At 57.9% G+C, this 14,791-nt stretch overlaps 1 protein-coding gene across 1 annotated transcript in view; it reads left to right on the top strand.

Annotated features, from left to right (window-relative positions):
* Positions 1-13,372, top strand: part of RELT (RELT TNF receptor) — a 46,834-nt gene extending 33,462 nt beyond the window's left edge. The window contains exons 7-11 of the mRNA XM_077808015.1: positions 2,781-2,861; positions 3,252-3,333; positions 4,137-4,379; positions 5,817-5,997; positions 13,321-13,372. Coding sequence (XP_077664141.1) covers positions 2,781-2,861; positions 3,252-3,333; positions 4,137-4,379; positions 5,817-5,997; positions 13,321-13,332 — 599 coding nt within the window. The 3' untranslated portion in view covers positions 13,333-13,372. The remainder of the gene's footprint in view (positions 1-2,780; positions 2,862-3,251; positions 3,334-4,136; positions 4,380-5,816; positions 5,998-13,320) is intronic.
* Positions 13,373-14,791: the final 1,419 nt, after the last annotated feature.

Here is a 14,791-nt window from a genome sequence, read left to right as displayed (position 1 = left end):
CCACAGTGGTGGGGGACCCGGGAGCCCCAGCAGCAGTGGGTGCTGAACCCGCCTTGGCCTCTGTCATGGATATTTTTAGTGAAAGTCAGGGACAGGTCAAAGGCTTCCATGAATTTTTGTTTATTGCCCACGACCTGTCCATGACTTTTTTTACTACAGATATCCGTGACAAAACCGTATCCTTAATTATAATACAGGGCACATAACGCGCTTGTCATCTCACGTGCTATTCTACCCATGGTACAGCTAGGGAAACTGAGGCACCCGAGCCTAAGGAGACTCAGTGCATCAGTGGCCAGCCGTCTCTCCAGCATCCCATCCACCAGGCCACACCGTCAGCCACAGACACTGCCCACCTGCTTTGCAAGGGGCTTGGCCGGGCTCCTCCCTGGTGTCAGACTCGCTGAGCCCCTCAGGCGAGATTTGGTTAGAGGAGAGCAGCAGGGCTGCTGGGCTCATGATAAGAGAGAACAGCTGGCACAGGTACCTGATGGAGGTGGAACTGGGTACCCGTTCAGGGGGCTGGGGCACATGACTTACGAGGAGAGGCTGAGGGAACTGGGCTTGTTTAGTCTGCAGAAGAGAAGAGTGAGGGGGATTTGATAGCAGCCTTCAACTACCTGAAGGGGGGTTCCAAAGAGGATGGAGCTCGGCTGTTCTCAGTGGTGGCAGATGACAGAACAAGGAGCAATGGTCTCAAGTTGCTGTGGGGGAGGTTTAGGTTGGATATTAGGAAACACTATTTCACTAGTGGGGTGGTGAAGCACTGGAATGGGTTCCCTAGGGAGGTGGTGGAATCTCCATCCTTAGAGGTTTTTAAGGCCTGGCTTGACAGAGCCCTGGCTGGGATGATTTAGTTGGTGTTGGTCCTGCTTTGAGCAGGGGGTTGGACCAGATGACCTCCTGGGGTCTCTTCCAACCCTGATATTCTATGATTTTATGATCTCGTCTCTGATGAAGGCCTAACATTACCTCTGATGCGCCTAGGGAAGAGGAGTCAGGGAAGGATCTGTATGGAATGGTTCCTGGCAGGGGATTCCCAACCTGGGGTCACCCGGGAGTTGTGACCATCCTGCTCTTCCCATATTGCTGAATGGGAGCAGGAGCCAGCTGGCTCCTGGGCATGCCCTAGGGGGTGGCAGTGTGGTCTGGTGCACTGACTGGGACTCAATCTTTCCTCTCTCTGTGTCTGTTTCCCCATCTGCTCTCTGTAAAGTGTTCTGCAAGTTTGAGTCCTTGACTCTATGGCCAGAGGGGACCATCGTGATCATCTAGTCTGGCCTCTGGCACAGCCCAGGCCAGAGAATTGCTCCCAGGGATGCCTGCAGCGAGCCTGGTAACTAACCACAGGTCGGTTATTGCTGGAGCCAGCAGTCGCCAATCCTTGGCACAGCAGGGTATTGGACAGATAGCGCTATTTGCTTTGCCTCCTGCAAGGACATATCGCACTAGCTCAGAGTCCAGGGCATCACCCTCCTAAGACCTCACCACTGGCTTTGGGAGGCCTAGCTGGATTTTTTGCTAATTGTCACTTGCCACCTCTCTGGCGTGAGATCAGACGCTGGCCCAAGGCGATGCTTTATGAGCTGTGACTGCAGCTCCCCTTGCCATCTGGGCTGCTGCTGCGTTAGTCAGCAATCGCCTGCAACCTCAGCCCCCTGTGCTAAGGGGGAATGAAGGCGCAGCTGTCTCCACACAACCCAGATTGCATGGGCTGGGCTGGGACAGCAGTGTCCTCTCCTGGCCAGCGGGTGTAGTGGTGTTGGTATTCAAAATATCTGAGGGTCATGGGAAAGGCCGGAAGGGGTGGAGTGCCCAGAGGAATGTCTACCCTAGAAAGAGACAGGGCCTGCGAGCGAAGAGCTTGGCAATGCTGGCAGAATGAATGGCCCTAAGGATCTGAACCAAGCTCATGCCGCCTGGTTGGGGCTCAGAATCAAGCGTGGATCTGGGATTTTGGGTCAGGCCATTCGCCCCAATGACCCGTTAAATGTACGGGAAAGGCCACCTGCTCTAAGGCAGCACGAGCTGGAGAGCAATGAAATGGGACAGCTTGGCTGGCTGTCCTGGGCTAAAGGGAGTCTGTGCTCGTGGCTAAGGCTCTGGGATGCAGACGATCCGAGTTCAGTTCCCAGCTTTGTCTCCTTGATCTTGGGCAAGTCCCTTATTTCCTCTGTGCCTCTGTTTCCCATCTGTAAAACAGGCATAACGCCCCCTTTGTCTTGTCTGCTTAGACTGTGAGCTCTTCAGGCTAGCAGATTTGAGTGTGTGTACAGCACCTCTCATAACAGAGCTGGCTCTAGGGACGTCGAGAGGTCATCTAGTCCAGTTCCCTGCACTCATGGCAGGACTAAGTATTGTCTAGACCATATTGTGATAGAACTCCTATATAATAAAAGGACTGGCAGACTCCCAGCCGGACACCAGCTGACTTGTGTGGTAGAGAAGCATTTAAAAATACTCTGTGACTTGCGGGGAAGGGCTCTAAATGTCACATCAGGGAAAATGTAACTTTTTTTTTTTCATAGGTCTGCAAGGGGAGGGTGCTTAGGGCATTGGACTGAGAGCCAGGGTGCCTGGGTTCTGTCTGGCCAGGCCACTGACTGAGTTTGAGGGAGTCCTTTCGTTTCCATTTCCCCATCTGTAAAATGGGCACACCCCTTGCCTGTCTGTGTATCACCATGAGGCTTAATCAGCTGACGTGGGTGAGGTGCTGAGCCGCTGTGTTACTGTGCCTGGAGAATGGCAGCAGGTTTTAATACCCAGGTTTCCCCCTCCAGGTAATAACTCAGCGTACAGAATAGACGATGCCAACCAAGATACCATCGGGATCCTTGTGCAGCTGATCACGGAGAAGAAAGGTCAGTACAGTACCAAGGGAGGCAGGGATCTCTGACCCGTGTGACTGCATGTTACACTCAGGGGAGAGACCGAACATGTGGCTTTCATTGCTGAGCGCTGCATCGGTGCTGGCCAGTGACTTTGATTTCCAGAGAGGCTCCTCTGTACAACTCCAGCACCTGAGTGCTGTCCCCTGTTTCCTTAGCCAGCACGCCAAAGGGCACAGGTCTTTCAACACCCGGACCCTAACTGGGCCACAGATGTGAACCTGCATAGCCCAACCTTTGAACAAGTAGGGCCAGGCCTGTGACGGTCTAACTCTGTCCCTGAGCTGACCCATGGCTGAACGGCTGGTCTTGTGTCTCCCTTTGCATCTGTCTTCATTGACCATGTTGAATTTCTTTGCACAGAGAACGCTGCGGCCCTGGAGGAGCTGCTGAAGGAGTACCACAGCAAGCAGCTGGTGCAGACCACCCACAAGCCTGCTAACAGGTAAGGGCCTTGGGCCGGCAGCCCCTTGCTGATGCTGGCTTCGTTTGTGGCCGTTCAGTGGAGATGGGCCTGCCTGAGCAGGGAAGGCTGGGAGTCTGTTCAGGGTGTGGAAAATCCAGGGCTGCTGCTGGCATCAGAGGGGCAGGCCTGGCACTGCTCCTTTTCCCAAAGGGTCTCCCTGTAGGAAGCCCCAGGACAACAAGGAATCATATGCGCCCACGTCCCGATACGGCTCCGTCTTGCAGCCCAGACCAAACCCAACTCCCTGAGTCCCAAGACAAACCCCTGCCGGACTCAGCGGGGCTGTAGCGGGGCTTGATGCAAACGTGCCGTAACCCCTTGGGAAACCAACACTGCCACCATGTGACCAAAGGACCCACCGCACTTACTGTACGTGGGAGTGAGCCAGGCTGACCCCTTGGTCGCTGCACAGGGTGGGCAGCTCTAGGAAACATCCAGGAGCTGGCTGCCGGGGGAAGGATACAGCCGGTCACTCCACCCACTGATCCAGCTTAGCTGCGCTCAGGTTAAACCGTACGGCACTGGGGGGAGGTGCAGGTGAGCGGCTGGGTGTTGGTGTTCGCCAGCAGGGAGCTGGGGTACAGAGTAGTCAGCGTCCCAGGCCGCTCTGGTGGTGGGGATGCCGGAGGGGACGTGCTAGGTGATCGGGGCTGTGATGTGCATGACCTGTATCTCCCCTGGGCCAGGCCCTGGCCTCCCCCCCCGCCCCGTCCTCGCAGGGAGACTTTAACCAGGGCTTCACTCACACCCCCTCCTTCCCTCCTGACTGTGTCTCTCCCCAGCAGGCTGCACTTCCTACCGCACATCCCCCACATCTGCCGGCACCAGCATCACCTGCACACGGTGCAGGGCCTGGCCACTCGCTCTGGCCCCAGTTGCACCCGCTGCTGCCAGAAGAAGTGGCCGGAGGTGCTGCTCTCTCCGGAAGCCGCGGCCGCCATCATCCCCGCTCCTGCCAGCATCACCCCCAAGCCGGGCGGCAAGGCCAGCCGGCCGGGAGAGATCACCATCCTCTCCGTGGGCAGGTGAGCGGGACCCTGGGCAGGTCCCGGGGGCCGGGGGGTCGTTGCCTGTCACACGCAGAGCCCTCAGGAGTGGAGCTGGGCCTGCCCCGAGGCCTGGGCCTGCAGCCCCCCATCACAGCTCGGGCCCACCTCTAGGAGCGCGCAGGGGGACACTGCAAGGCATGGGTCACTTGCTGCAGCTCTCAGCACCCTGTTGTTCATCTCAACCCCGCTGTCTGGCAGGCCCTGTTAAAGGGAGCCTTCCCCTAATGATCCCCAGCCCGCTGCAGAGAGCCAGTCCCAGAGGCAGCAGCCCCTGCCCGAGCCCTCGATGCCACCAGGCCTGGAATGGCTCTGCTCCGAGAGGGCTTCTCGCATAGCTGGGTCCCATGTACGGCTGGGCAGGGCCTTACCCGGTGGGCTCTCCTCCCCGCTCTAGTGGCTGGACCACATCAGAGTTTGAGCCTGCTAAGAGCTGGGTCTTCTAGCCCAGGCCGTGGAGGCTCATGGCTTTAAATCCTGGGTTCAGTCCCCGCTGCCAACAAGCCATCCAGATGCCCCATATTACATACAGAACAGGCCTCCCCAAGCAGAGCCATAGACTGGGCATGGCACACTGCCCCCTCTTGGTGCCCAGGGAGACTATCTGCAGGGTGCCAAGGTGGGGTCACTTGTTTAGCCATCTCCGGGATCTACCCGGGCTGGGGTTTAATGTGGGCTGGGTATGGAGGGCTAGCCGAGATGCACAAACACTTCGTATTGAACCCAGACGATGCAGTGTGATCATCCGACTAGAGACGGGGACTAGGAGCCAGGCCTCCAGCTCTGCCACTCATTGCCAAGGCTGCGATGTAGTCCCCAAGGTCACGGAATCCATAACTTCCAAAGACCTCCGTGACTTCAGCCAGCGCCGGCTGGGAGCTGCAGGGTCTCCTGCCGCCTGGGGAGGCAGGAAGTGGCAGCATACCCCTGCCGCCCCAGAGGATGGAAGCTCTGCGGGCAGCTGGGGGGACGCCCACGCTCGGAGCTGCCAGCGGAGGGGGACCCAGGAGCTCCCAGCCCCCCCCCCCCCCCTTTTTGTCGTGGATATTTTTAGTAAAAGTCAGGGACAGGTCACAGCTTCCATGAATTTTTCTTTGCCTGCGACCTGTCTATGACTTTTACTACAAATAGCCGTGACACAATCGTCGCCTTACCCATCGCTGTGTGACTTTGGGCAGGCTGCTTAGTCTGTGTGCCTCAGTTTCCCCATCTGTGTAATGGGGCAAATACCGGCCTTTGTAAGGCCAGGCGGGGAGATGCACGACACTCAGGCAGCTGACTCTGTGCAAAGTCAAGCCCTGCCGGCTGTTCCGCACATGTGGGTAATGCTGGCTGGGCTGCTCATGCCCCCAGGGCGGCTGGTCGTCCCCATGCCCCGCCATAGTGTCTCTGACCCATGCGCTGCTGTGTCTGCAGGTTCCGAGTGGCTCGCATCCCCGAGCAGAAGCCCAACCCTCCAGAAGTGAAAACCATCTCGGAGTGCAGTGGGGCTGAGCCGGCTGACTCCCCCCGCAGCGGCCTCCCCGCCGAGCAGAAACCCCTGGTGGGCACCGGAGCCAGGTCGAAATGGCTGAAAACGGCCGACAGCCAACAAGAGGTGAGTGTGCATGGGGTGGGCCGGGGAGGGGCTCCTGAACAACAGGGGTTCCAGCCCCCGCAGGCTGAGGACTCTGGTCCAGCTTTTACTCCCCTCTCCTCTTCCCGCTAGAATCAGCCACCTCCCAACAGGCTCCCCAAAGCTTTGGCTTGGAAAGCAAGGCTGGAGATGAGCTAAACCCTGGACCTTGGTTTCAGTGGCAGGGAGGGAACGATGCTCTAGGACAGAGGTGGGCAAACTGCGGCCCGCGGGCCCCATCTGGCCCGCGGGACCCTCTTGCCCGGCCGGCTAGCCCCCGGCCCCTCCCCGGCTGTTCTCCCTCCCCCGCAGCCTCAGCGCACCATGCTCCGCGTAGGAATGTGCTGCTGAGAGCGATTTACTGCACTCACCGGCACGGCATAGCGCCCCTAGTGCTCTGTGCTGCGCGGTAAGGGGGCGGGGAGCCGGGGGGGTGGCTAGAGGGCAGGGGAGTTCGGGTGGTGGTTGAGGGGCGGGGGTCCTGGGGGGCCAGTCAGGAAGGAGGGGGGTTGGATGGGGCAGTGGGGGGGCAGTTCCAGGGCGGTCAGGGGGCAGGGAGTGTGGGGGGGTGGATGGGGCAGTGGGGGGGCAGTTTCAGGGGACAGAGAGTGGGAGGGGTGGGGGTGGATGGGGCAGGGGTCCTGGCGGGGCCGTCAGGGAACAGAAGGGGTTGGATGGGGCAGGAGTCCCGGGGATGGGGCCGTCAGGGGGTGGGGGGAGGGTGGATCGGGGGCGGGGGCGCAGCCTGGCACAGCCTCCCCTGACCCGCCCACCATAGAATTTCCGAAACCCGATGTGGCCCACAGGCCAAAAAGTTTGCCCGCCCCTGCTCTAGGAGCTTCCTGTCCCCAGCGTGTATGAACTGTGCCCCTGCCCGGAGGCGATAGCTGGGCTCTCTGTGATCCCCTGGGTGGCTCTGAGGCACAGCTAGCCTCCCTTCCCCGTCTCGGGGAGCTCTGCGTTGTCAGCCAGCTGGCTGGGGATCGGCCGTAAGGAAATCTGTCTCTCAGCGTGGCCTGGACAAGCTGCTGAATTCCAGAGCTGGGCGTCTGTCGGCTTCTCCTGGGATCATACGCACACGCTGCGCCGTCCAGTTTAAATCCCCAGCATAAGCCAGCTGGGCAGCAGCCAGAGGCCCGAGGACCCGAACCTCCTTCTCCCGGTCAGAACGCTGCTGAGTCAGGAGGAACGAGACGGCTCCTCTGGCCTGGAGCCTCTCTGCTGACGCCGCCAGGTGGAGGAGAGCGTTGGGGGCCGTGGACACCTGTCCTCTGGGCCCCGGAAAGAGTCACCAGGCTCGCTGCACGTAAAGCAGCTGTCAGGCAGCAGTGCCCCCGAGCCAGCTGGCTAGGCTTTGGATGCGGCTGCCGTATGCTACCCCTTCTCTAGGAGAGCCACCGCTTTCTGCAGACTTCACGCCTACCGTTTACGTACAAGCAACCGCTGCCCTGGACGGTGCCAAGCCCCCCCCCCCGATTCCCCTCCCCAGCTCTTACCCAAGTCAATAGGAGCTGTGGGTGCTCCGCACCTCTGAGCACCAGGCCACAAGCTTCTAGCTCTGGCTGCCAAGGGGTCATACCCAACGTGAAGCAGGGCAGCGTGGTTTTAGTGAGCCGGCCGCGTCAGAAACCCCAGCACCAGGAACTGCCTTAACGGGGCGCTAACTCTGGGGCCTAAAGCTGACCATAGGGGCCAACACTGTGGGTGCTCACCAGCCACCCGCCAATCAGCTGTTTGGCAGCAGGCAGGAGGTGCTGCGGGGAGGAGACAGAGCCCACTTGGGGGAGAGGGGGCAGAGCAGGGGTGGGGGGAGAGGCAGAGGTGGGGCAGGAAGAGGCGGGGGAAGGGGGGGACCTTGGGGGAATGGGGGTAAGACCTCAGGGCAGAGCATCCACCTGGGCAGAAGAAAGTCGGCTCCTGTGGTGCTGACCCCTAACTACCCCCTGCCGCACCACCCTCCTAGAAACAGCCAGCGACTGTGGGTAGATTCTGAGTGTACCTCAAATCAGTGACCTCCCCTTTTCCCAGCCTGCAGCGTGTCCTCGGCCTCTCAGCTGCCACATGCTGGAATATTTTGAGGACACTGAATTCAGGATCTGAAAAGCAACAGACCCCCAGTAGTTTAGTCCTATTAGGACTTTATCCCCGATTTCCGGGCTTTTGGCTGTACAGACAGACCCAGCAGGGAGTGCTGGCAAATGGGCTGCTCTCCAGCATCGACCATGTGCAGCCGCAGCGTCACACCCAGTCTGTATGGGAGCCTCATGGCACATTTTAATTGTGGTGCTTCCTAGAAAAGCAGCCGTTGGCCAAGGCAGGGGGGTGCCCTGACCCACAGCGATGGGATCTGCGGTGGTGTTATGGCAGTGCAGAGCTGGGATCATCTTCGGCTCTGAGGCCCGAGCCGCACAGGGCTGTTTACCTGGGAGTCTCTTATGCCCGCGGCTGGGTGACCGGGCTTGTTTTCAGGACGTTGTGTTTCCTGCCCTTGATGGTCGTTGACAGTGGGGCTGTGGTCTTGTGGGAGCTCTCGCGGCACATCTCTCTCCCCAAGATGGTGGGCAGCGGCTAGGGGGAGCCGGGGCTGGCCGACCGTGTATGTGCACAGATCCTATCCCCAGCTCTACAGCACAGGGAATTTGAGCCTGGGATCAGTCCAGGTGAGCAACAGAGCAGGGCTGTGTCCCAGGGAGGGCTGTGAGCCCGCAGAGCTACCGCGAAGTATTCAGAGTTCAGTAAGCACCCTCGGCATTGGGACGCTCCTCTGGGCTCTGCAGAATGGGGCTGGGCAGCTGTCGCGGTCACTGCAGGCGAGTCAGGAGGTGTAAAGTAATACGGGGCTGCAGAGTGCGGGGTGAGGCTTCAGAGCGGGCGGGCGAACTCCTCTGCAGCTGCTCCCCAGACCCCACCTCCTTCCCAGAGAGAAACCATCCCCATTGCCCCACTTCTCCATCCTGGCCATGACACTGCTGCTCGGGGGGCGGGGAGCAGGGATGCTGTGCCATGGCAGGCTGCTGGCATTCTCGCAGCCACAGACCGCCGAGCCCCGCTGCCTGCCTTGAGATGGCCGGGGAGCTAGGGAGCGTGAACATGCAGAAACAGCCTCCTGGGGGCAGACGGGCTGCCACGTCAGGGGTGTTTGCTGGCACTTGTCCCTTAATGGAGACAGAGCGAGTTGGAACGGGCATGGTTCTGCCCGGTATAGGTGCCTGGGCCTCCGGTTCCCCCTGCTGGCCAGTCGCTGAATTACACATAACTGCACCAGCAAAGGACCTGCCAAAGCAGCGGGCAGTGCTGAAAGGGAAGATACACAGGTGTGAACACCTGACACATCAGCGGTTTGTTTCAGGACAGCCCCTAGGTCATAAGCCTTGGCAAGCGTAACCTTGTCCTCCGAAGGTAACAGAGCCCTTTGGATTTGCTGCCACGGGGGGCAGAGGGTTAGGGGCACTCGAGGGCCTGTTCGGGTTCAGCTCCGAGCCAGCTGGTCTGGGAGAGCTCGGCTCAGCAGGGCTCTCTCTGCTTCGCAGGGCACCCCATAGGCTGCAGCAGTGTCACGGTGAAGGGTAGGCAGCAGGTTTCAAAGAGGGAACGGCTCTATCAGAGGCTAGGACAGGGTTTGTCTGCGTCGTGTCGTGGGCCTCTCTGATTCCTGCGGGCTCATTAGTCCTTCCTCGCAGAAGAACGTGGCTGACCCCACAAGGCACCTCCAGAGCAGCAGCAGCCGTGTGAAATGGTCGCTTGCCCTGGAATCCTGCAGGACCGACTGATCCCTCCTATGCACCTGTCCTATGGCCTGTCGGCTCCAGCCTGAGATTTCCCAGGGCAGCAAACTGAAGCCCAGCTTGCATCTCGGGTCACCTCCAGCCCTGCTGGCTAGAAGGGTTCAGCTGGACTCTCCAAACCCTGCGCCTTGACGCTGGATGGGTGAGGCCCTGGCAGCGCATCTCCGAAAGGGTGGCAATTCTGTGAGTGGGAGACAATGCTGCCATCAACACCTACACACGGTCCTGAGTCTCCACTTCCTTGTTGGTTTGACTTCCCATTGCCTGGCATGAGTGAGAGGCAGCAATAACCCCAGAGTAATACATCACTGCTTTTGTGGGTCAACTAAAGGAATGCCCTCCAGTGGTCGGAGCAGGGGGAAGGGAAGGAGGACTCCTGGGTTCTGTGCCTGGCTCTGCCAGACTGACTTAGGCTGCGCTTTGATGGAAGTGTTCTGAAATAGAGGGTGGGATTTTCTGGTGAGTCTAAGTGATTAAGGAGCACTGGTTCCCTTGGCTTCCAATGGGACTATGGCCCAAGTGACTTAGGAGCTTTCGCAGAAAGCACACACACACTTCCTGTGCTGCAATTAAGGATCCCTCTCTCCAAGCAGAGGGGAATTGGCTTGGCCTGGTTGGGGTTTTCTGTTGTGATCGATTTCAGACAAGTAACACAAATAGCTCAGTCCAAAGCTGATTATTGCATCAGCCTCTGGCTGGGAAATAGCCCCAGTCCCCCAGCCCAGCATGGGGCAGAGCTTGTAGTGCCAGCGGGGGAGGCAGTGAAATTGCTCCCCCAAAGGCAGAGCTGGGCTGCCTTTCTGTTCCTCGCTTGAGCCACTTGCCCACTCTAGCCCACAGAACAGAGCGCAGGAGCCAGGCCTGTGTCGACAGACACAACATCCTAATTATCCCACCGCCGTGGAGCCCAAAGGGAGGGGAGGGATGCATCTCCTCCCTCAGACTGCAGCAGTGGTCCTCCATGGGGCTCCAGAGTCTCTCATATGGCCAGGCATGCAGGGGCAGGTATACTGGCCCTGTGACCCTTGTCCGGCACAGCCAGAGGGAAGCAAGGAGACTTTGCACCCCGTTTGGTTGTTCTGTGATGCAGAAGGGCTGGAGAGGGATTTCTAGTGTCTCTTTATCTACATCAGACCAGACCAAGCCGTGCTGGAGCGTGGTGCCCAGTGCAGACAGCCCCTTGTAGCACCACAGAACGGCTGCGGAGCGTGTAGGGTCTGTGTTGTCACGGGGACGGTGTCTGCTGACTTGGCCCTGGGCAGCTGTTCTGGGTCTAACCCCACTGGCCTCTGTGAACCTGGGCTCTCAGCATGGGTGCTGGAACAGAGGGGTGGGGGTGGGGCATGGCCCTCCCACTTTTTGAAAGTGGATGGGCCTGGCCAGTCCACTTTTCACCACAGCCTCGGACCCCTGCCTCTCCTCTTCCCTGCCAAGGCCCTGGCCCTGGGGGCGAGGAAGAGGGGGGCAGGGCCATGAAGGGGGCGAGGTCTTGTGGCCCTCCCACTTTTAGGCAGAATCCCTTGCCCCTGATATTAGATGATCTGTCCACTTGAGGTGCGAGGCTTTCTCTTAATGTGGGTGGTGAGTCCAGCTGTGCGGCTTGCATAGCTCTTTGGGGTGGGGACGTCTTGGCAAATTAAGTCATCCATCACCCTCCCTTCTAACAGCGAAGCCCTTCTCTGTCTCAGCAGGCTGCTAGAGGCCAATGCTGAGGCTTCTTACCCTGAAATCAGAGATTCAAATCGTACTTGGTCAACGCTACCCTTCAGCATTACGTAGACTTGGGGGTCTCTCTGTTCTGTTCTGTTCTGTCCAGGATTCCTAGATCCTACCCCACTACAAATACTCACCCTTCCTAACTATGGCAGCAAAAAACCAGGTGCTGGGAGAGAAGGCCCTGCCTGGTCCATGACCCAAAGTGAAACCCTTGGCCAAACCAGGCCATTTGAGCCATTTTCCCTAAAAACCTGAACCCATTGACCTGCCCTGCTGCTTTATGGTCTCAGCAGTTCCCTTGATTATCTGAACCTCCATGCACCCTGATGTCTTTGAGAACAGTACGGCTTCAGACTGAAAGCTCTTCGGACCAGAGCCGGTCCCTTGGCAGGAGAGGTGCTCCTAAGAGGGGCTGTGTTATCAATAATCCCAATGCATGAGTGGAGGGGGGGGGTTTCCAAGGACGTGTGAAGCTTTTAATCATGCTAGCACTCCTGTGGTGGTAGATCTGGCAAGAAGAGCTGCCCAGCAAGGGGTGCCCTTCAGGGAGCTGGCTGCCCAAGGCGGGGGGGGGGGGGGGAGGGCGTTGTGTAACTCCAGGTGCAGATTGTCCATCTGTTGATCATTCTACTGCAGTCCCTGCCACCTGTTTTTGTGTATCGTCTTGTAGCGATTGAGTTTTGACGTATGGGGACACCCCCGGTCAGACGCTCAAAGCTCACACTGATAAGGGAGGGGGTGGCTTGGGCTCCTAAGTATCAGCCGGTTGAAAACCCCCGGATTCCATGGAACCGTGAATTCCCAGCCCAGCAGAGCGCTGGCTGACTCAGGCCCTCGTGAAGCAGCTAACGTGATGCTGTTGGGTTTGCTCTGTAGGGGAGGTCCTTGAGACCTTTTAAACCCAGATCCTGTCCCCACTGCGCAGAGTGTAACGTTCTCCTGGTCTCTCTTGGTCGAGGGGGCGGCATGGCCTCAGGCCAAATTTCTGTTCCCATAGAAGAGGAAAGACTTGGGTGTCAAGCACCAGCTGCCAGTGGCTCTTCACCCTCGAGGTGGGGCTGGGTATGGCTAAGTTGTGTGTGTGTGTACACTGGTGTGTGTGTGGCATGCTACGGGGCTGGAGCTGTATTACCCCCTGGAGACTTGTAGCCATTATCTTCCAGGGCAGCATTGCCAGGGAGCGCTTTCTAGACCGTAACCTGCCCTCACCCTTCAAGCACCTTCCAATTAGATGCAAGGCTGAAGGGATGGGGCGTTGTAGCAAACCCAGCACCAAGGCTTCCCCAACCAGCCTGTTATAAGGCCATCCTTAACTCACCTGTTCCCTTGCATGGTTCCCCAAAGCTCTTGCTAAATCTCCCAACACGTCCGTGAGGTGGAAAAGTAGGTTAGCCCCACTTTACAGTTGGGGAAACTGAGGCATGGACACACTGAGGGCTTGTCGACACACAGGACAGTTAATCTGAATTAACATTCAAAATGGATTACAGGCCTTAATTTGGTTTAGTTAACTAAATTAATGCTACTTTAATTCTGAGCAAGGGTTTTTTTGTTTTAACTAATCCACTTTAAATTACTTTGGATTAATACAGCTGGGTGTTCCAGTATAGACAAGCCCTAAGCAACTTGATCCAGGTCCTACTGTGAGCCAGTGGCAGGGCTGGGGATGGGACCCAGGAGTTCCTCTCACTCCAGGCCCCAGCTCTGTCAGCATTTTGCCAAGCTCACCCTAGTCCTCTGGGCTGGCTGCCGCCCCAGAGGCTGAGTGTTGGTCACACGTCTCTTCTCTTGCCTCCCACTGCAGGTGATCATCTGACTCCCTCGTGCACCAGGAGACCTGAGAAGCGGCTCACTTGGAGGCTTCTGGTTGAACAGTCCACCCACAAAACGCACACCCTGGGCGCTGCTGAAGGAGAAGCGTGACACTCATTTTCCCCTCGGGAGAGCTCCACCACCCCGGAGAATGGCAAGGCGCAGCCCCGGGTACCAGGGCCCGGGCTGGCAGGGAGGAGCCGAAGGACACGCCCAGCATCCCAAAGCATTTTTCTTTTGGGGAAGGACTTGGGGGGGAGGGGAAGGGGGCTTGGGGTGCTGGAACAATTCATATAGTGGGGGGTGTCAGAGCCATTGAACCAAACTGTAAACCTCACTTCAAACCAGGGGGCACGGCAGCACCCCTAGTTCTAGCAGCTATGGGTGGGATGGGGGATACTTAGCTGCCCAACTGGAAAAAACATGCTACCTTCTTTAGATCATAGGGGCTGTTGTTCCAGCAGAGAGCAGTGTTTTTAAGCTCGGGCCTAGGGTAGAGAGAGAGAGAGAGGCAGCTTGTTGTTGGACTGGAGCATGTTCCTACCTCCCAGGGGCTCCAGGATGAAGGAGAACGGAGCATTGCAGTGTACCGGTCTGGGGTTGGCGGCTGGCCATGGGGAGGGCGAGTTTGGCTTTCTCTTTCTCCCTTCACGAACAAAGGGAAACCCAGGGGGACTTGTAGTGAAACTCTCTGGCTGGAGTCAGCCCAGCCTAATGTGACCAAAGCTCTGTCTACTTTCATGTCCCCGTGGTGATTGCATTGGGCCAGTAATGGCAGAGCTCTCGCAGTGTCATTTTATCATCTCTTGCCACATCTGGTGTTTTTCTTAAACCCCCAGCTCCTGGATCCATGTGATTGGAAGACACTCTCAGCTTTCATTAATCCCCCTTGCTCACCTTGCCCTAAATTTCTAGTTCACATGGTTGCAGGAAAAAGCTTGAAAACATGACCCCCATGATTCAGAAACCAGAAATGACATAAATGAACCCAAATTTTAGGCTCCCCCACCCCCAAAATCATAATTTTTAAGCCCCTCTCGTGATCTTTTGAATGTGTGCAGTTGGCCATGGTGCTCCCATCTCCCCCTAAGAGGGCGAGTAGCATTGTAGTTGCTAATGGTGCTTCCAAGAGACGCACAAAAGCTGCAGGGGAGGAATCCAAACAAGGCACGTTTCCTCCATTGTTCCTGCCCGCGAGGGAAGCAGGGACCAGGCTCCACTGAGCTGAGCGGTGCCTAACCCTGCCTCAGACAGACGGTCTGTATTTTTGTTTGTGTGGGGTCGGCTTGTCAAGCAGGAAGCTGCACTTACTGGTTCAGAAGCTCAGGGATTCTCTGCTTTGGTGGTTAATTGTGGATCTTTGCCGTTCGCGGGAAGAGCTCTGTGGCTGGGTTGTGACAGGATGGTCAGTGTCTGGGGCTGGGTTCTGCCTGCTGCCCAGCGCTAAGAGGCTGCCCCAGCTT

The sequence above is a fragment of the Eretmochelys imbricata genome, chromosome 1 (assembly GCF_965152235.1).
Source record: "Eretmochelys imbricata isolate rEreImb1 chromosome 1, rEreImb1.hap1, whole genome shotgun sequence".
In the NCBI taxonomy this organism is placed as follows: Eukaryota; Metazoa; Chordata; order Testudines; family Cheloniidae; genus Eretmochelys; species Eretmochelys imbricata.
This window is presented reverse-complemented; position numbering and strand designations above follow the sequence as displayed.